The sequence below is a fragment of the Pteropus medius genome, unplaced genomic scaffold (assembly GCF_902729225.1).
Source record: "Pteropus medius unplaced genomic scaffold, Ma_sr-lr_union100, whole genome shotgun sequence".
Taxonomy (NCBI): Eukaryota; Metazoa; Chordata; class Mammalia; order Chiroptera; family Pteropodidae; genus Pteropus; species Pteropus medius.
In genome coordinates this window covers 1,424,838-1,447,671 of record NW_024342647.1, presented here as the reverse complement: position 1 = coordinate 1,447,671, position 22,834 = coordinate 1,424,838, and the positions used below count along the sequence as shown (strand labels likewise).

The 22,834-nt window shown below is 34.3% G+C and overlaps 1 protein-coding gene across 1 annotated transcript in view; it reads right to left on the bottom strand.

Annotated features, from left to right (window-relative positions):
* The window catches only part of MEGF9 (multiple EGF like domains 9), a 91,009-nt gene that overhangs the window by 26,766 nt on the left and 41,409 nt on the right, over window positions 1-22,834 (bottom strand). Inside the window, exon 3 of the mRNA XM_039866754.1 lies at window positions 1,592-1,731. Coding sequence (XP_039722688.1) covers window positions 1,592-1,731 — 140 coding nt within the window. The remainder of the gene's footprint in view (window positions 1-1,591; window positions 1,732-22,834) is intronic.

Genomic DNA, 22,834 nt, shown 5'->3' with positions numbered 1-22,834 from the left:
TACACTTGTATTTGTCAGACTGATTTTTTTATTGGGAAAAAAATGATTTCCTTACATTTAGGAAAACCAAAGACCAGAAAATTTAATTATCTTTTGTTTTTATAGTTGGGCTAAGTTGGCGTAGATATGGGTATTTTGTTTTTTAAACTGCCTAGGGTTTGCTGAGCTTTTTGAATCGGTGAGTTGACATGTTTTGTTAATTTGGAAAATTCTTGGCCATTATCTCTTCAGATATTCCTTCTGCCTCAATATCTCCCTCCTTCCTTTGTGAGCCTCCAATTACATTTATGTTAGACTATTGGCTGTATCCCACCTGTTTTTCCTGCTCTGTTCTTTCCATTGCATTTTTTTCCTCTGTGCTTTAGTTTGGATATTTTTAATTGAGCTATATTTGAATCTACTAACCTTGTCTTCACTATATACAGTCTGCTGTTAAATCCATGCAATGAGTTATTAATTTCAGATGTTGTATTTTTCTGTTCCAGACTGTTCTTTTGATTTTTTTATAGGTGCCAATTCTCTTGAAATTTTGCCTCATTTCACTTATTTGGTCTGGTTTTTCCTCTATTTTCATAAAATATTTTAGTTATTTTAAAGTCACATGCTAACTCTAACATCTGGACCACCTGTGGTCTGCTTCGACTGTTTTTCTCTTTACTGTTGGTCTTATTTTCCTACCTCAGCATTATCTACCATTTTTGATTGTATGCCAGACACAGTCTGGAACCACAGATGACTTCCCTTTCCTGTGTTAGGTAAATACAATAAGAGGATCACCTCTATCCAGTCAGAAATTGAGATGGGTTGAGGATGGACTGTAATTTTCGTATGAGTCAATGCACCTGTGGTTCATCATATTCTTGAGCATGGCTCTTGAAGGCTTTTGATGGAGAGCCTAACAGGCCTGGGTCTCCTCAGCCCTGAAAGACTGCAACAGATTCAGCATTTCCCTTTGGTGATTTGAGCGTAGGTCCCACTCCATGCACCTTCAAAATTAGGCAACATCTTGAGAAAGAGATGGCTGTATGTTATCCCACACCCTCTCTAAAGAAATTTTGTCTCCTAGCACCACAAGGCTGGGAGATTTCTTTCTACTTTTGGGGCAGCCTTCTATCTCCTGCGCAGTCATTTTCCTTCATGTCCCTGAAGGCCTCGTGTTTAGGGCTCCTCTAGTTTCCAATCTATCACGCGAGCCCCTAATGACTGCCAAAAGCTCTTCTTGCAACCCTTTCCCCAAAAATTCCTTTGCTTGGGCCAAGCTTGCTCTTTAGCCTGTGCCCAGAATCAGCAAATGTCCCCTGGAAAAGAAATGGCTGTGACCATCAACTCACTTAGGAAAAGTTCTAGCCTTTCTGAAATTTTAGTTTATATCATCCTCCTTGCTTCCATAGCTCTCTAACCGATATGATTTTTGAAACATATTTTTTTTCAAGTTGTTATTGCAGGAGTTTGCCTTGCTATGACCTATTACATCCGACTTAGAGGAGAAAGACCCTTACAAACTGTTTGGATAGAATCAACCTATAGAGGAAGGACCTCAAAATGAAAAGAACAATAGACTAATTACATAAAAAACAAAGAGAGTGTGTACCTGTGAGGGCATCACAACTGGCAGACCGGTTATTGCATCGGCAGGGCAAGCAGCCACTCTTACTGAAGTGATAATATCCATCTTGGCATTGATCACATGTAGAGCCAGTAACCCCCACTTTACACTGGCATTTCCCAGAACTGCAAATAAAAGTAAAGACAATAAACAAAAGTAAGTTAGTTGAAAATTTTGTTGCCTAGAATCCCATCATAAGTTGATCTTAATGTAGAAATTGTTTCAATTAGATTCTAGTTACAAGAGGTATTGAGTGATTTTTATTTTGAATTGGAACTTGAAGTTTCATGACTATATAAATACAATTAACAGTACTAACACTAATAATTTGTGACTATTTAATCCTCTGCACTTGGGCAATTAAAAATAAATGATAAAAGAGCCATGGAGAATGTAAGTTGGTGCTTAGACATCTCTGTTTATAAATAAGCGCTTGGGCTAGAACCAGTACTAATGCTACATCTCATTCCTGAGTCATTCCACAGTTCTATCAGCATTCACACTGTCCAGTCTGGAGAAGGAAAAACACCTAGCCTTCACCCAACCTAGCTCCTGGATGAAGAATATGAAGATCAGGATCTCAATGAATGTGTCAACTAATGTCCATTTATATGCTAGAAACTTGATATAACTTTCTACTTTAAGTATAGGCTGTATTAAAATGTTTCTGGTAATTAAAGTGGAATTCACAGTTATGTAAAATGACTATAATGGGCACCTCTGTTGCTTTCTAGATTAAATTTATATAAAAATTCTAGACGTCAACCCAAAAGACTAAAAATCTGAAGTAAGAAAAATATTTTATTTAATATCTCATCTCTTCCTATAAACCCACTTTCTCTTCTTAGATGTCTCTTTCAACAATATCACCTCTTCCAATCAGTGAAACTTAAATCTCTGTTGTCATTTTTAAGTCCTCTCTCTCTACCCCATGCTCTTACACTTACTCACTCAAACCAAACCCAATATGTCATCAATTTCTGTCAAAATTTCTTTCAAAATATGTTGGTATTGTTATTTCCTCTACAATCATTCCTCAAAAACTTTCCTGCTTTCAGGCTCATCTTTTTCCATGAAACTTTTCTCTGACTGGTCTGCAAAGGCCTTTTCTCTCTACCTTGCATTTTAATCTTAATTATGGTCTGTTCTATAGTCTTTCATACATGTAATTCTCATTTCTCTAGTTAAAATTATTAAAGACCTGAAGCAAAGACTATATCATAAAACTTTTTTTATTATTATCTTCAAGACCTAGCACAAGCCTATGGATATTATACTATTTTTTTTTCACTTTTTTTTCAATTACATTTGATATACAATATTAGTTTCAGGTATAGATCATAGTGATTAGACATTTAGATAACTTACAAAGTGATCACCCGATAAGTCTAGTACCATACATAGTTATTACAATATTATTGACTATATGCCCTATGGTATACTTTATATCTCCATGACTATTTTATATCTGCCAATTTGTACTTCTGAACCCCTTCACCTTTTTTCACCCAGCCCTCTAACCCCTACTCTCCGCTGACAACCATCAATTTGTTCTCTGTATCTGTGAGTTTGTTTCTGTTTTGTTTATTCATTTATTTTGTTTTCTTAGATTCCACATATAAGTGAAATCATATGGTATTTGTCTTTCTCTGACTTATTTCTCTTAGCATTATACCCTCTAGGTCCATCCACTTTGTCACAAATGGCAGGATTTCACTCTTTTTTATGGCCAAGTAATATTCCATTGTACATATGTATCACATTTTCTTACATCCTTCTTGGTAAGTTTGCTGAATCCAGGGTCCATATCTTAGCCATCTTAATGCTCTCAGAATCTAGTATAGTACCTGGTTTGTTGTAGGCATTTAATATATGCTTGATAAATAAATGTTCAATAAATACACAAACTGAGTTTTAGAGTTAAGCATTGGGAGGGAGAAAGAAAGATTAAGAGCCAGACTAATTACCACGGTTCTCAGAACAGCTAAAATTCTTTCCCTTTTTTCCAACAGTGTGACACTTCTTTAATATGCTCATTCTGGAACTTAAAATTTTAGACTTTGAGTAGATTTTGGCACCAGTCATATTGTATGGGAGATAATCCAAGGTAGAATTGCTTTTCGATATAATTTTTTAAAGAGATTCGGCTCCTAATAATGAGCCCTTATGGTATTGTTAATTTTAGTTCAGGAGCCCAAGCTCAAATTGTTAAAACTTACACAGCTCTTACACATATCAGGTAAAGCAATCCTGATAGCAATAGCAATATGCTACTTCCCATATTGCTATTTCTGTAGTAAAAATAGGAGTTCTAAATTTGAGAGTTATTGGAACTTTGCTTTCACCTTTGCAGATTGGAAGTAAAGCAACTTTAAACCATGTGTATTCTACTTGTGGTATGCAAACCTAAGGATTATTATTATTATTATTATTTTAATTATTGGAGATGTGCCTCTCTGTTTGTCAGCATCCCCCAGGGAAAATAATAAAGCTTTTCTCTTCTGTCCCTAAAAAAACTATTTTGAGCAGCTGGAGTTGAAGTTTACTTCTCTATCCCACTTACCATGATTCTCTACAATATTTCACGGTATACCAAAAAGGAGTAGAAAAGTAGAATAACATTTCTACATACAATATTTTTCAGAGCTTTCCTCAAACAAAACCAGTCCAGATGGCAAAGAAAGTCAGTATCTTGAGAAGTCACTTTTCAAAATCTGTATTTCTATCTTAAAGCTGCCTAGTGTATTGGGTTATGCAATTTCTTGTCTAACAAAAAATTTTACAGAAAAATGTGAAGACAATGACGTGCTGTGGCTGATGACAAAAACAATGAGCCATCATTATTGAGGGCCTATATCAATAAATATACATTCTCTCTAATCCTCAAAATAACTCTACCAGGTAAAGTTCACAATCCTCATCTTACGATCAAGGAAATTCAGAAAGGTTAAAGTTATTGTTCATACCTTGTAATTATTTATATAATGCCAGACTTTTCCAACTATACCTTGATACCTATCCTTCCCTAAGTTTGACTCTAAATTTGTACAAGAAATTTGCCTGCCAAGTGACTTGATATTCACTTGGGTACCGAGCTTCATTCTATAGATTCCAAGCACCACAGTTCACCATTTATTTGGGTTCTAACCCCAGTAAGCTGTTCTGCCTGGCCCAGAATAAACCCCATCTCTTTTCTCACTGCCAGTAAATTTCAGATCTTCCTTAACAAAAGCTAAGAGCACTTACTGCTTGAAGAGAAACTTCGGCTTAGCAAGTCCAAGGTTCTCAAAGATACAAGCTCAAATACTTTAATGCTTAGTTAAAGCTTAAACCTTGTACTGATCATAATATAGATGACCATTGTTTTTTTGATGCAACAGAAATTTACATTACCAACCATTTCTAAGTAACTTTGCAAAAAATTAGAAAAGAAAAAAAGTCCATGCACATACATATATACAGTCTTATACAAGAATATCCCACAGTACTTAAGTTAAGGATCTAGAAAAGTAAATCTGCATTCATCATGTCTGAAGTTCAGGAATATCTGATGACCCAACAACAAGGAACCAGTCAATTTAAGTCTTGCTATACTGTCAAAAATTATAAAGGATATAATAATGTAACTTTCAGAGAATGGCCAACAACACTTCATCAGCCAATTCCCAAAGCTTTTAAAATGTTAATCAAAATATCCTTGTTCATTTCTCTACACGTATTATTCAGTATACAGAAAAATAGTTATTTTTAATGATGGTGTTTTCCTAACTCCCCACCTACAAGAAAAAAGTATTATCTTAAAATATCAAATAACATATTGATAATTACATTAAAATTATGTTAATAATTATTATTAATCATTAATAATATATTAATAACATATATAGCCAGTGTTCCCAAAGTAGTTGCTATTCTTGTAAGTAGACTTTCCATTCATAATCCTGCTCTGGGCACCCAGGAGGCTGACTAAAGCAGGCATCTTTCTCCCTGGAGAATACACTCCTTAGTAGCTGATTAACAAAAAAAACCCACGAATGGCTTCATGAATCTCGCTAAAAAAAAAAATGGCTGACTACTCTAGACACCATGCTTCACTCTTCCTGGATAGATTTTGAAGCAACGGGAAAAAAACATGCTTTTTTCTCTTTTTTAAAAAGATATACAGAATGGAGTAGAGAAGTTTAATTGCGAGACTGCACTAGCAGCGTTTTTCCACCATGTTACTCATGGCCCATGGCCAATTCCTGCGTGTATAAGAATTAAATCACTCAGCAAATATAAAGCTTTCCCTGTGTGACTTCTTTTATAGAATAAAGCCTTTACAACACCCCCTTTCATGGTCTCCCTCTGTTAAAGACTGTTGAATGCTTTTTGAAGCAAAGGTCAATGATATAAATGCAATGAAGAAAAAAAGAGGTCTGTTAACAAACCACTTACGCTTATCCATGAAAGAACCGAAGACTCACATCTTCATATCTGGAGAATAAGGGCAAAGAACTAACTGGATTTTGAATGGCAGTCAGAAATCTATACTATTGAAATTAACAAAGAATGTAAGATAAAATTGCTCGTCTAGTGTCACTCTTTATAGATATGGGTTAGTTGCTAGGAAAGTGTTAATATAGTATGGAGAATTATATCAGAAAAAAGAATATAGATTTATAAAGGAAGCACAAGCATTGTAGAAATACGCTGCACTAAATAAAACTAAGTGTATACTGCACATTTCTTAAATTACCCCAAACAGAATTCTCAGATTTTCTTATGGTGCCAGTGCTTAGAGAATTTATCACGCTCACAGGTGTGAGCAACTATTACAAGGTTTGAAAAATTAAAATTTCTTAAAATGTAAACAGATATTATCTGACATGAAGCTATTTAATTTTTTAAAAGGAAATGCAATGGTGTGTCATCTCAAGATAGGGTACATACTTATGTCATACAAGTACTAACCCAAATGTCTTTTTAAAGGTTCTGTTTTGTTTAGGATGAGTGGGTGGAGAATCTTCAGAATTTCCATTATTTTATAATCACACTGACCAGGGTGGGAAGGGTGGAACACAGGAAGGGAGGTATCAGGGTCCATGGAAAATGTAGCCTGAGAAGACAGAGAGAGCTTGGTTCAAATTCCAGCTCTGCTGGCAGCTAGCTGGGCCCAAGAACTTGTTCTGTCTTAAAGTAGAATACTTGTTCAGTATTCTCATTTATAAAAAAAAAGATGATTATACCAAACTTTGGAGGGTTATTGTAGAATTAAAGATTGCATACAAAGTGTACTTAGCACAGTGTCTGGCACATAATTAGTACTCGAAAATGAAAGAAATATGAAGATAATGACAATGATCCTATATCTTGAATTTTTTTCTGAGACTTGTAAGGAGAATAGGTTAGAATCTCTAGCAAGCAAAGACAGATAAAAATAAGTTATTTACTTTTTAAATTCTGCTAACAACCCTAGAAAAATGGCAAGAATTTATGCAGTAATTACTAGTTTGGAGCAAAAATGTGGCTAGGAAAAGCAAGTGCATGGTAGAAAAGGTTTTGAGGAAGAAAATTTAAAAATTGACAAGAGAAAGGGTCGGCAATCCTATATCAGGTGGGACTAAAGCCAACAAGACCTGATGTGCTTTTGTACCAACTAGCTAATTGATTTAACTTTTTCCTAAATTGTCAAACGTCTTGTCATGTTTTGTGCTATCGAAAACATTGTTTATTTTCTTCCTAAGATTTACAAGCTATAAATTGTGAGTACGGCATACCTTCTGATATCATGTTATCAATTTTAACTTAAGCAGTCACAGAATAACCAAAGATATACTTCTAATTAAGGGAAATTAATTTATTCAGAAGCCTTGCTTTCTTCCTTCCTCAGACAGTTTACATGTTGTCAGTCTAACATGGAAAGAACGAGAAACAGAAAAAAATAGGTAACTAAATGTATCGATTTTCTTTTTCTTCCTCATTTTTAATAACCAAAAACAATTTAGTTTAGGAAGAGACAAATTACTAGTTAAAATAGAGTCTGAAATTAACAGAAAATTGCTGATTATAAGCTCTCTCAATAATTTAAAGGTACTATTAAAAAACAGCTAGAAAAAGTTTTGTCAACTGGAAAAAGCTTTTACATGGGAAATTGAAAAGTTGTTAACAATTCTTAATTTCATATTTAGGTCATGGTTTTATAAAGATAATGAAAAAATAGTGTCTCATCTTTTGTTATGAAAGAAACTCAATAATTAAATATTTTGGCAAAAGACCATCTGTATTTAGTGTTCTTCTGTCTTTCTACAATCATGGAAAAGCCATTATGCAATGAGCAAAACTTTTCTGGAGGAAAAAAAAGATAGCTTTATTGTTGAGAACATTGGGCTATTATGCTAAACATTCCTTGTATTTCTGAGGGCAAATAGTCTAAAATATGTTTAGAGGAAATCCATATTCAGACAGAAATTCTGAATACTCAAAAAGGGTACTGCCTAAGTACAAAAATATTTTTTGATAGCTGATCTTACCAAATTCAGATTTAAAAGTTTATTTGAAAAGTCAGAAGTAAAATTTAATAGCAAAAAATAAAAAATAAAAAATGTCATATTTCCAGAGCCACAACTTGGGAAGGCTAAGTCAGTTAATTCAACAAGGAAAGTCATTTCTACTTCCTTCACTTTTTTTCTTTAATGGACAAAATACAGCCATAGAAATCTCAAATCTACACAACTGCTCCATTATTTGATTAGCAATTTCTGCATTTCAAAAGTTCATTTTGAAAAGAGAAAAAGTACAAGGTCTCAGTATTAGCTTCTTAAAAAGTTGCTTCTCAAATATGTTAACATTTGTATTCTTTTGTAACCATTGTAAAAGGTTTATATAATGATGGGTAATTATTAATACTTGATTTGTGTGCATGCTGTGTTCCAAAAATTAACTTGTAGTACCTAGATTTTAGAACTTATTTTCTCACAGAGATGACAGCATAAGTGGTGGCTTAGTTTCCAGATGAGCAAACAAAAACCTGTTTAACTCAAAATGTTGATATTGACAGTGCCAAGGACCAAGTCCTTCATACCTGAGTCCTATGCCTTTGAATTCTGAATCCTATACTGGGTGGAATGGTCAGGAAGCAATATTAACATTTACTGAGCTCTTACTTTGGGCTTATAAATGAAGTACATAGCATAATATTTAAATATATATTACTTAATTTAGTCCTTACTATAATTCTAGGGCATTCATTAGTCTCAGCTTTGCAACTTTTTAGCTGTTTGATATTAGCGGGCAAGTTAAATTTTCACATCTGAAAAATAAGAATAATCCCTGTTTCAAAAGATTGTGAAAATTTGCTAAAATCACATATTTAAGTGTCTTCCAAATATTAGTAGCTCCATGTGTGGTAAAATATTAATACTCTCAACATGCCCAGTTGGTAGAGCTTCAGGAATGTAAGCTGACTCAGTTTTTAAGGTCACACAGCCAAGAGGAAAATCAGAATTAGAACCTAGATCTTCTACCTACTAATACAATGTTTTTTTTCTCTCTCTCCTATATTATAGATTACTTCTATGTACTTAATGAAAGCAAGCCAGAAGGATTTAATTTGCTCTTCTTAATAAACTTGCAATACTCCTAGAAGAAGCTTTTCATGTTAATCTTCTCCTGGCTCAATAGTCATTTAAATATTTCCTCTGATGAATGGGATTTTAAAATAATTGTTAAAGAAATGAGATATTGCTTCTGATCTACCTCAATACAATTCTAAGATCTGAGAGCTCTAGTTTTCTACTTATATCTAGCACTGTTTGCAAATGCCCCATATTCCAGCCAGTTTCTTTGCAAAGCTTTTCCCCACTAACAGCTTTATTGATCTAAGCTTGTAAAACTTTAATAATCTTCATTTTTAAATTGTGAAATATATCATTCATTCAGAAGTAGACAAATTTAAAGACAGTGCAATTTAAACAATAAACTCAACAATTTGATACCCACTAGCAAGACATATGAAGCCCCTTGTGTGGAGCTCCCCAACTGCATTCCCTTCTCTTGCCCCAGAAGCGACTAAGTTTTAATCATTCTTTAGCTCTTTAAGAATTTTACCTCTCTGTATATATGATTAAATAATATATCATATAGTTTTATCTACTCTTAACATTATATTAAAATTCATTGTTTTCTTCTATTTCATTCATTTTTCACTGCTATATTATATTTCACTGCATGAATATCACCCTATTTACTTATTCATTCTTCTAAACATTTGAGTTGTTTTCCTTTGGAATTATGGATATAATGTTTCTGTGAAACTTCATGTGTCTTCTGGTACACATGAGCATGCTTTTCTCTAGGGTATGTATATCAAGGAATGGAATTGCTAGATAATAGAGTTTGTACATGATCAACTCCATTAGGCAATGCCTGTTTTTCAAAGTGGTGGTACCAATTTATACCTCCATAACCAATGGAATAATGGTCTCGTTGCTCTGTATCCTCATCAACACTTGATCTCATCAGCTTTCAAAATTTCTGCCAATCTGACAGCTTGAAGTGGTATCAGATTGTGGTTTTAAATTCCATTCCCTTGATTATAATGAGATGGAACATGTTTTCATGTTTATTGGCCATCTGAGCTTCCTCTTTTATAAAGCGTCTACTGAAGTATTTTTGACATTGATTTGTACACATTCTTCATATATTCCCAGAAAAGCAATTCTTTGTCAGTTTAATGTGTTACACTTACCTTCTCTCAGTTCGTGGCTTGTATTCTACCCTTTTTATAAGTGTTATAGGTTAACAGTGTTAAGATATACACTCCGGAGCTCCATACCTGGATTCAAATCCTGGCTTTATGACTTAATAGCCATATGGCCCTAAGTAAATTATTTATACCCTTTTTTCCTCAGTTTCCTCCTCTGTAAAATGGAGAAAATAATAGTATAACTCTCAGAGGTTTGTTATGAAGAGTAACTTTGTTGATATGTGTTAAGCGTGTAAACCAGTGACACATAAAAACTACCTAAGTACTGCTATTACATTAATACTATTGTAGAAGAAATCCTTCCCCACCTCAAGGCCATTCAGATGCCTTCCTAAAAACTTTATGTTTTGCCTTTCATATTTAGGTCTTTAGTCCACCTGAACTTTATTTTTCTCATATGATATAAGTTAGAGGTCCAATCTCATTTTCTTCCTTATAAGTAACCAAAGCTCTACAATTCATTGAAAAGTCCATCCTTTCATCTCTAAGCTTTAGTACCTTCTCTGCAATATGACATATGTCTTTATGCACATGGGTTTTTTCTAGGCTTTCTTTTTTGTTCTATTTATTTGTCTATCCCTGAACCAATACCACAAATATTAGCATGCATCACAATCATCTGAAGGGCTTGCTGTAACACTGATTGCTGGGCCCTAGCCCAGAATTTCTGATTCAATAGGTCTGGTGTTGGGTCCAAGTATCTGCATTTCTAATCAATTACCAGGTTATGATGGTATTACTCTGAGCACCATACATGGAGAACCACTACACTAGATTAACTAAAAAAAAGATCACTAAATTTATTTTACTCTCTACTTTTTATACTTCTAACCTTGACTGGTAAAGCTGCCTCATTTTTACCTCTGGGCTTACCTCTGAATCCTTAATTTGGTATTGATTCTGACCTAAGAAGAGGGTATTTGATGCAATCAACCTCAGTTATCTGTTTGTTGTTAAATCCCATTTCCTACTGGTTCCTTTGACCTTACTCCCCTATATTCTCAATGGCTGAACTGCAATGATTGTCCCTAGTTTCTCAATTCCTGGCTCCTGGTACCAGTTGTCCTGTCTCCCACTTCTCACCCCATTGGCTAGGTCCATGACACTCGCCTTCAGCTCTCCCACATGGCAAATGCCTATTTAAGCCTCAGTAAGTCAGAAGCACTCAGCTTTGATATTTAAAATGTCCTAATTCCTGCCTTTCAAATGATTCTCCATGGATACTGGTCCATGGATTTGTTTCCATGGACCAGTTCCTAGGTGGATAAATCATGATCACCCACATCCAGACCTGTGCTTACTTGAGAGTCACACTGCCATATTAATCTTGCCCATTCTATTTCAGGGTACAGCGGAGAAAGCCTTAGATTCAGATAGAACTATGCTCAAATCTAACCTCTGCCATTTATTAGTTATGCTATATTGCTAAGTAACTCAGCCTCTAAGGACAAGATAGCAAAGTTATTCTGAGGAGTCTGAGAGGTCATATGTTTAAAACATTAAGCATAGGGTTTAAACAGTGTTTATTAAACATTAATATCCTTTTGTTTCTCCTGCTGCCTCTCCTGGATTGTGCAGCTTCCTTAGATGAACAGTTTGGTCAAGAAAGCTAATAGATTTCCCTACAAAAACTTTTATTTCAAATCCCCATAATATCTGGTTTATTGGACTCTTTAAAAATTAATTCAAGACTAGCAAAAATAAAACTTAATTAAAGAAATGGTCATAGAGTGCATGTTAAAAATTAGTAGAAGAGATAGAAGGGATTCCATTTTTGATAATATAAGCCACATTTTCATTACTGTTTTTGGCAATGTGAGAAGAATGTCTATCTTTCCTATATAGCATTTATAATAAATCTTCTTAAACTTGACGGTATCTCAGGTTTCTCTGAGAATCTATTGAATGTTATTGTATGTTATAGACTTCCTCCACAGAAATATGTACATACTCACCATTACATTTCATATGCTTTTACACTCCCTAGGTTAAGAACTCCTGACCTTGTTCACAGAGACATATACTAACCCAGAACTGAAAGTCATGGAAGTTTAATGTAACAGAAAGAACATGGGGTATGGTATCAGAAGACCTTGAATTAATTCTTCTCCTTCTGATATTTAATAGATATCCAAGCTTGGGCTTATCATGTCACTTTTGGATTATTACTTCTCATCTGTAATTTGATGGATAATCATCCTTGCCTACCTCTCAGAGTTGTTGTTAGAATCAAATGAGAAAATGTACAGGAGAAAAGAATACTATTAATTGTAAGTGACTTTATAATTAGTTATTAACATTCCCTGGAAATCTACCAAATTTATAAATACAGGAGCAAGTTTGAAAAATCCAAATTATTGAAATACATGGAATATATCATACCAGAGAATTCATTTAATATATAAAAAACATAACGATAAAATTAACCATTTTAAAACTATTCCTATACACTTTGTCAAAATAATCATGGCTCAAGCACTTATGTACCTTTTTATAGGAAATCTAGAGAAACTTCAAGTCCAAATCTCTCTCTAGGATTGAAAAATTTAGATATTTTGTTTCATAACTCAAATCCAAGGAGAATAAAATGAATAGTCCCATATTTCTCTCTACCCTCAAAGAAAAAAACTATCTGAGATGGAAAAAGTCATGCTGATTTAATTTTCTTTCAAGGATACAAGGAAAGACAAAGCCTTCTTTGTGGGACAAGCATCCTTCCATTTCAGCCTAAGTCAAACATAAGTTTCAGAAGTTCTTTTCAAATGTTAGAGAAAAAAGATATTAAAACATTAAAATAGCCTATGAATTTGATTAACTATTCTAACCACAATGTCATACATCTAAAATGACAGATCTTCATGTCAGCAGTTTAAGTTTATTTCCTTATCCTGATTCTTCTTCTGGACCTAAAGCTAAGAATTATCACCAGGACAAACTTCGTCCTCAAAATAAGACTAATATTATCCATATTCCCTTGACCGACTGCTTCAAATAACAATTCTATTCATTAACCCAACTTCCCCTAATGTTTATTTCTCATATAACCATGGTATATTCATTAAAACTAAAAATTAACATTGCTATACTATTAACGAAATTATAGACTTTATTAGATTTCTCTAATTTTTATACTAATGTCTTTTTTCTGTTCCAGGATCCAATCCAGGGTATAACTTTACATTTCCTCAACTTGTCCCCTTAGCGTCTTCCAATCTGATAATTTCTCAGTCTTTCATTGTCTTTTACGAACTTGAAGCTTTTAAAGAGTACTGGTCAGATATTCTGTAAAAGGTTCCTCAGTTTTAGTCTGATGTCTTGTCCCAATTAGACCGAGGTTATAAAGTTAGAGAAGAATAACACAGATGTAATGGGCCATTCTTATTGCATCTTATTAGGGACTACCTGATAGTCATATGACTTATTACTGATGATGTTATCTTGATCACGCAAGTGATCATTTTTCATGCTAGGAATCTGTCTATATGAGAGCAAAACTAAGCATGGTTATCATGCTTATTTGGAAAATAAGCAGACATTCAGCCACTCAATTAATAAACCCTGGGACCTATTTAAGGCAGTATAGTCAAACAGGTGTTAGTTTGAGACCACTTCTGCCACTCACTAGTTGTCTATTTTGAGGCAAATTAATCGAGTTTCTTCATTTGTAAGATGAGAATAATACCACTTCAATCAGTTGTTATTTTATCCTTACAAGATAGAATATGTAAAGCACTTAGCCTGGCACGTAATAAATGTTAATGCTATTCATTCTGGGGTTGATAGTGGTAGTCATAATGTTAGTAGTATTGGCAAAGTCATGTGGTATTTTCATCTCAGAAGAGTCAAACTACGGATCAGAAAACACAATGTATTCATAAGATTTTTAAACTTTTTAAGTGTAGTAAAATGTCTTATCAGAGAGATATTTAACTAGAGATTAAATTTATTGTTTATTTCTTCTTTAGCAAGAGAAGTTTACGATTGCATTGCAGTTTGGACAGAGATAGAAAATCATGTTGAAGAAGATCCTCCTGACTGGGTGAAGAACCATTTAAGTTAGATTTCCCTTAATTATGTAAGTATAGAGTGAATAGGCCCCACTGTCCTCAGAGAAGGGTTTAACAAGACTTTTGTATTGGGAAGTGAGGGGGATTTAGGATTTATAAGATAAAAGATTCTACGAGATGTCTTCAACCAGTACTCTTAGAGCTGGCTTACACACTGGCTGTATGTATAAACTGAAGGAGATGATTGCTAAGATCTCTAACTTTGAGGCTTCAATTTAGAGCACTCTTGAAAGAACTTGGCACTAGGGGAGTGGGTTCATCCTCCTTTAAAGAACTGTTGCCGACCATTTGGGATCAGTAAAAGTATCATCAGAATAGTGAGCTGGCATCATCTGTCAGGTTGTTCAGGGCTAGGCCTCAACTCAGCAATTTTATTCAGGAATGACAAATGACAATATCAGTGAAATGATCAGAATCATGTTCCCTTAATGGTTAGCATCAGAGGAGGATTGGCTCTTAGAGTTATTGGGGAAATAGTAATTAGTTGTTGGAGAATGGGTTGCCTCAAAAGAAGGCTGCTGATTTAGGCTACTGAGGTCTATGAATGTCAAAGTAATTAACTGGAAAAATAAAATAGGTATGCCTATATTTGAACCCTGTTTGTGGAAAAGTTTGTCTGTTATATAAGCTTTCAATTTGTCCATATCTATTATATTTGCTACCCCACAGGTCTCTCTAAAAAGATGAATAGTTTTTAAAACTGTCAAAAGGTAAAGGGCCCTTGGATTTATTTTTAGCAACACAGAAAGAACATGGGTATAGGGACACTGCTTGACACTCAGCAGCAAGGCTTATGCAGGAATAAAAATCCCATGGGATACAGTGGGTGGGAGCAACGACTGAAGCATAGGGAAGCAGATTCGATGCCTGCAGCCTGCAACAAAAGAAGAATGGTAAACATAGGGAGAGGGTACAGGCCCAAGAAGGAACCCTGGGACCGAGCAATTCCCTAAATTCAACTTAGAAATACAAACTACCTTTAGATTTGTGTGTCTGTATTAATGCAAAAATCATAAGCTTTCTAGAGAATTATGCACAGGAACACTGCTATCAGGACAATATCACCATTTTCACTATTCTCTTTTCTCTCAATATTCCCTCCATTCTCAATATTACTCTAATTTTGACCCTCATAGTTTTCAGTCTGTCTCTAATCTCCCCCTACTTACATCTACCCATTCTACTACTGCTAGAACATTGATCTTTCTTCTGCTTAAGAATCGCTTCATGAACAAAATTCAAATAATTCGTCTGGCCCTTAAAGCCCTCTGTGACCTGACCCCAGCAGGACTTGCCAAATTTATCTCCTCTGCCCCCACTCCTCTTCCACCTTGCATCCTGTGTAAGCACATCTCTGAGACGTTAATCTTGCTGTTTCCTGCTCTGTAATAACCATTCCCACTTCCGTATGTCTAAATCCTTTCCTTTCTTCAAAACTGAGGTCAAAAGCTATGACCTCAATGAAAATTTTTCTAGCTATAAGTGATATCTCCCAGTTTCTTAATCCCCTTAACATTTTATCTTTATATTTTATACTGTGGGTCTATTTTTACTTTGTAATATATATATTGCTTAATGACCTTAGTAGACCAGAAGCTCCTATGTTCTTCCCATTGTCTTATTTATCTTTTATTTCCCATGGGGTCTATTAAAGTACCCTGCACAAAATGTGTTGAACAAATAAATACCTTTGTACCAAATACTGTATTTATATGAACTTGGTTATTGGTAAAACTGGCATATGCATAACTACAGATGTGGAGGTGCCTCTCAGAAGAAGCATGATGTTTTAATATTATCAATAATAAAACTTTAACTTCAAAATATTTCTTTTAAAATTTTTGAACTGGCCTAGAAGTGGCTTAATAAAATGAAACAAGTAGAAGAGTCTGCAACAGAGTTTAGGGAAAGTAACATGCTCGATTCATAGCAACGACATCAGTTTGCTGAGACATGCTATGTCAATGTTCACAAAGGTCACCAAGAGCTGGGGGAGAGGGGTATTTTTTTTTTCATTCAGTTGACTATAGCTGATATATAGTTAATAATTAGAAGACTAGGAGGGCCCTGTACTAAATGGGGGATTTAAAATAGAAATGCTCTGAAAAACATAAAGAGCTTTCCAAAGTGTAATAGCATTATTTATATTTAAACCTTAATGTACTCAGTGCCTTTTTCTGAATAAGCCCCTGTCTGGCCATTTATTAACATTAAAATTTTAGTCTAATTTGTTTTGCTATGAACTTAACAAGATAATTGGTACAATGTGATTAAAATATCTTCTAAGACGAACCATTTGGTACTATACAAACATTTATTGAAACAAATGAACTACGATAGGACAAAGGCTGAGGTGAGTTACCTGCTTTTGACCCAGATGGCTATCTTTTAAACTTTTATCTTCAAGGAAAAAATAATACAGCATACAAAAAAAAAGGTAATTTAAACTAGATATTGGTATAATTGGAAGAATAATAATTGGGGTATAAAATAAAGTTATTTTTAAATAAAATTAAAGCTATAAGGCTTTGTTTTGTTTTTCTCTAAAATAGTGTAAGAAAATGCTAGTTAAGAGATTTCTTGACTTTGGCATGCCATGTATATGCTACTGTATGTCCCACAGTCACTTCAAACTGAACATGTTTGAAACCTAACATCATCATGTCCCTCTAACTTGCCTATCTACCTTTATTCTTTATCCCATTAATGGAATATCTCTTCACTCATGTACCCAAGCCAGAAAGAAACATGGGAGTTATCTCTCTGTCTTTCCCTACTCTATACATACTATACATATAATCAACTATTTAGTCCTGTACAGTTTATCTTCCAAATATATCTTACATTGGTTCTCCTCTCCAACATCATTGCTGATGCAAATATCAAAGCCTCAGATCAGGCTTTTAACCTCTCTTGCTTGGATTGTTACAATAGTCTTCTCACTGGTCTCCTTGCGAGAGCTCACTCTCTCTCTATCCATCAGAGTAATTTTTCTAAAATGCAAATCTGATGTCACTCCTTTCTCAATATTTTTCACTGGAAAAACTAATTGCATGACACTTCAGGTCCTTCATGGCCTGCCTCTATTTATTCTTCATTCATTCATTCTATTAATTCATCAAGTATTTAGTAAGTCTACTTTATGCCAGGCACTGTGGTAGGTGTTAGAGATACAAATAGACAAAGGTTTCATCTCTTATTCCCCACTCTCCTTCAACCCCTTCTCTCCACCATTACCGAGTGCTCCTTGCCTTCAAGAAATAGCCACCTGCAATCTACTAAAGATGTCTTATGCTTTCATACAAACTTCTACTCATTCTCTAAATCTCAATTTAAATACGACTTCCTCTCTCAAGACCTACCTGAATAGCCTGTGTCCTTGATGAATACTCATATTTTGTTTGCATTTCTATCTATCTTTCCTCTAGACAGTAAATTCCATGAGCACAGGGATAATGTCTTTGACACATAATTGGCAAATGCAATGTCTTTATTAAGTGAAACAAGTAAATAAAATGACAAAGCTTTCTTCAATTGTTAATTGTACCTACTGATCAAATAACTTTTCCTTGATCTCTCAGAATTACAGGCAAACTAATAAATAAAAGTTTACATAAGCAGCTCTTACTCCCATTTATTACACAAGAGATGATTTTCACAGCCCTGTGTGAACATGAGCCTTGGAGATTTTGTCATCTTTCTCTTTGACATTTATTTCAACATAAGTTTACTTCATGAGCAAAATTTTGCTCTCTGTCCTGAGGAACAGTCCCATAATTAAAAATGAAAAGTAGTAAATATTTTAAAGTACACTGTACGGCCACAACCACAGATTGTATGGAAAGGATATTATACTACTACAGAACTTCTTTTCTATCTTATACAGTCTAAAATGATGCACCTTGTTTACTAACCTACTATGAATACATTTTTAAAAATCTCAAATCTGTATATAATTGCCTACATATAAAGTCAGCCCTGACAATATTTTACAGGTTGTATTAAGAAATTCAGGCTCTCAGTAGGCATATTGCTGTTTGAGATAAAATGCTATCTAACTTTTCCATTCATTTATTAAGCATCTGTTTGAGATAAAATGCTATCTAACTTCTCCATTCATTTATTAAGCATATGTCCAAATGTAAATCAAGAAAACATTAGAAATGCATTCCAAAAGCAAAAATGAAAAGTTAAGATATTGTAGACCAACTCCTTCCCAATTAAACAGGTTGGAACACCAATGGTGATGTGAGGGGGTGGCCATCTGTCAGTACATAAAGGACTTTGTGTTTGAACACAAAGACATTGCTCAACCCACATCTGGCTCCTGGAGCCAAATTCTACCCTCACTGGGACAACTCCCACTGAAATATATGGGCATAAAGAAAAGGGAAATGAATTTTTAAAAAGCCAGCTGTTCATTCCATGGACATTAGATGTTTGAGAGAAACAGGACAGAACTGAGTCTACTTTTCTACTTTTATTTATTTTAAAAAAGAGAACAGGGAGGATAAACAGAAGAGAATTTGAGTAGGTGTTCGGAGATCAGATTTCTCATCTCATTATATAATCTTATAAAATTCACTTGAATTTGCATGGTTTTTTCCTCCTGATAAAGTCTTCTTCTCATCTCTCTAACTTCCCAAATCATAACTTGGAAGGCACATATTAGTTCCCACCTTCTCTAGAAAGTCTTTCTTTATTACTTCGGCTTATTCTGTTCTTTTCCTACTCTAAACTATGCTACTTAGAAACCTGGCATACATTTATAAACTGTTTTGTATTGGCTATTAGTAGTTTTGTATATTTGAGTCTGGCATAGGTTATAAGTTTCTTGATAAGCACGAAAGTGATATTGTTTTCACTCCAAAGGTTTTACTTCTCTTTTGTGATTCTATTCCTCACTTTTCAACACAAAAGAGATTCAACTAAAAGAGATGACAAAATAATAGATACTGTAGTCGATAATTATTCATTGAGGGGCTGATCCTATGATGTTCTCAATTTCTGCTAAGCGAAAATGGATTGGTCCTTATCAAGAAGTTATTTATGTAGCATGAGCTATATAGTACACTGGATTCAGAGTCTGATTATCAGAGTATAACCAGAAAAAAAAGTCTTACAAAATATCAAATAGTATGCAGCACAGCATCAAAGCTTCTTACAATACTCACTTCGCTCAGTATCTGAGATTTTGAGAAAGGCTATACAGCATAGTAGATAGAAATACATACTCTAAACCCAGATTGCAAATCTGGGTTTAGAGTATGTATCAATCTTACTTCCTGGCTATTAACTTGTAAGTTAGGCAAATTACCTAACTTGGAATTTTTTTTCCTGTGCTAATGAGAATAATGATGATGATGATAATGATGATGATGATGATAATAATAATGCCAACTTGATATGGTAGCTATAAGGATTAAATGAATTACTTGTACAAAAGGTTTAGGATAGTGCTTAGCATATGTTCGATTAATTTCAGCTATTATTATTACTCTAAAATATAGAATATAGGTTTCTTCATGAAAATAGAAGAAAATAATCTAAATATTTTTTTTTCTGTTGGAATGAACAACTCCCTCTTTCACCTATCAACAAAAACAAATACCCCAATCTCTACTCATAGCCAAGTCTGATTGACTTAATTCTCCTTGTTTGTGAATCACCAATTATATTCCTCACTTTTTAAAAAAACAGATTCAACTCCCAGGGAGTTATAAAGCCAAATCTATGTGCCAGTCACAATGTAAGCACGTGCATGCACGCACACACACACACACACACACACCCTCATAAAACTCCTTTATGGTACATGCATTAATCCTGTTTTACAGATGAAAACACTGAGGTTGAGGAATATCGAACCTCTTAATCAAGGCTGTATAGTTAGTAAGTGGCTAAACCAAGAATGGAATCGAAATCTACTAATTTCTGGATCTGCTTCCTTTCACTACATATCACACTACTTGCCTATAATTTCCTTCTTCCTTTAACTCATCGGCATATAATTTATAGCAGAGCAGAACACAGAGGTGTTTCCTCATAGTATACCATTTGTTCTTGCCAAAGCACATAGTTTTGCAACTTCCCATTCCTGTTCCTTTGGTCTCAGGTCAATTGAACTTCCTTTCTGGTAGTAAGAAATGCAGTGCTTAGAGCTGGATTTCGAGTTCACAAGCGTTCCTTCTAAAGACGTCCTTTAAGTACAGGTTTTCAAGTGACTTTTGTGATATACTGCACATTCTGACAAATTGCCTGACATTGTGAAATATATTATTAAAATTTTTTAAATTAAACATTACTTTGCAGTAACCCATAGAAAAGAAGTATAGATTTATTTTTTAAATTTTAATATGCTTATCTTTGGGGCCAAAGACAATGAAGAACTACAGCATGCAAGAAAACTTATTGAAAGAGAGGTTAACAAACTGAAAGGCCAAAGTATTGTTAAAATCTTCTACAGACAATGAAATTATCCAGAATTACGACGGACACAGTATCAGACTAATAACAGTGAGCCATGTGAAAAATACAGGCTAGTGCCTAGGAGAGGGAACAGCAAGAAGGAGGCATAACAGCACAGCCTGTTGCTATAAGCTTCGAAGATGGGGTTTTTAGGAAGGAGGAAGGGAGACCACTCTGGGAATGGCAATGAGGAGCAAGGAAGAAATCTATTCCAACTCCAGGTCCAGAGGTAAGAAGAGCAAGAGAGAGAAAACAGCCATCACCTACCTATGAGGGCTGACAGGAAAATGAGATTCTTACAGATTTCAATTAGAAAATGACAATATAGGATATAAAAAATCAACATGCTTTGATAGTATGCAGCTAATATAAAATCATGTGATATTCATTTAAAAAAAAAAAGACCTACTAAAGATAATAGAACCTATCGGGCACACATAGAAAAGAGTCCATGTTGACTAGGTAATAACGATAATATTGGTATCTTGTACCTCATTTAGCAGCAATCATTCATTACTGAAAATCAGATATTCTGTATGAAATGCTAATAAAGAACCTATTTCTCAATATTTTAAATGAAAAATTATAATTAATTACACGTCACCCAAAACCACTAACCAACTTTCTACAGTGTAACTAAAACATAGTAAAGCACCTATACATAAGAAATAAATCCCAGTATAGGATGTAAAATGATTAAAACATTACTTCCTGACCAAAAACAATCCCTATGGTTTACAATAACATACTGCTCCTCCTCTTTGATGACATATGGTGCATTTTACAAATTGCCCACATGTGACATTCTACCAATTATATTGGGAATTTAACATAAGAATTTCCACATATTATCTTTTTAAATGTTGTATATGGCTTTATTGGATTTCTGGGCCATAAATACAAACTTTTCTTATATCAGCCAAAACACAATAAGTTGAGAGATGAGTACACTCTAGGATATTTGGGTATTAAAGATCAAGAGGTTTTCTACTAGAAAAAACATTAATTGTGAAGTCATTCTGCTTCACAGAATAAACATTTGCTTATTACATGTGTTCAATTGGGCTAAATGGCAGCTTTAGTGTGTAAACTTAGACAAGTTAACTATATCTTCTAAACATCAAAATTCTCATATTCAAAGTGGTAAAATAATAGTAGTCTCCTCAAGAGAGTTTTTGTGATGATTACAGGAAATAGTGCACATAAAGCAGTTAGCAGTGCCCTAGCATACAGCACATTCTCAACAACTGATTCCTATTATTTTTATTGTCTGTCTAGCAAGTCAGGTTGTAAAAATTTACACATGTGCTATCTTGCTTGATCCTTAAGACAAAACCACTTTGCAAATGAAAAGACAAATGCTTAAAAGAAGTAAAGTGACTTGTCCAAAGCTACATGGTTAGCTGGCAATAACCACCATAACTGGAACCCTAAACCAGGGGTTGGCAAACTTAGTCTTAAAGAGCCAGATGATAAATAATTTAGGCTTATTAGCCATCCCATCTCTGTCAACACTAGTCACCTAAGCCACTGCAGCACAAAAGCAGCCATAGATAATGGGTGGACAAATGGGTGCATCTGTGTTCAAATGACACTTTATTTACAAAAACGGGCAGTGGGCTGGATTTGTTTTATGGGCTGTAGTTTACAGACCCCTGCCCTGGACCTTTAAATTAGTAGTCCAATGCACTTTTCCACTACTTTATAGTTACTACCTGTTTTCGAATGGTGTTTTAGCCTATGTCACTTAATGACATTAACTGTCAGGAAAAATATAAATCAGAAATAAGTTGTAAGAGACCTATGAAAACAGTAAGATGTTATATAAATATTAGTATTATTTTTTCCCTCTTCTCCTGGCTTCTAAAATTCTCTCAATCCTCTCCTTATTTTTTCTCTTCCATTGAGGAAGTTTGGCCTAGAAGTACTTTTCTATCTCTCTAAAAG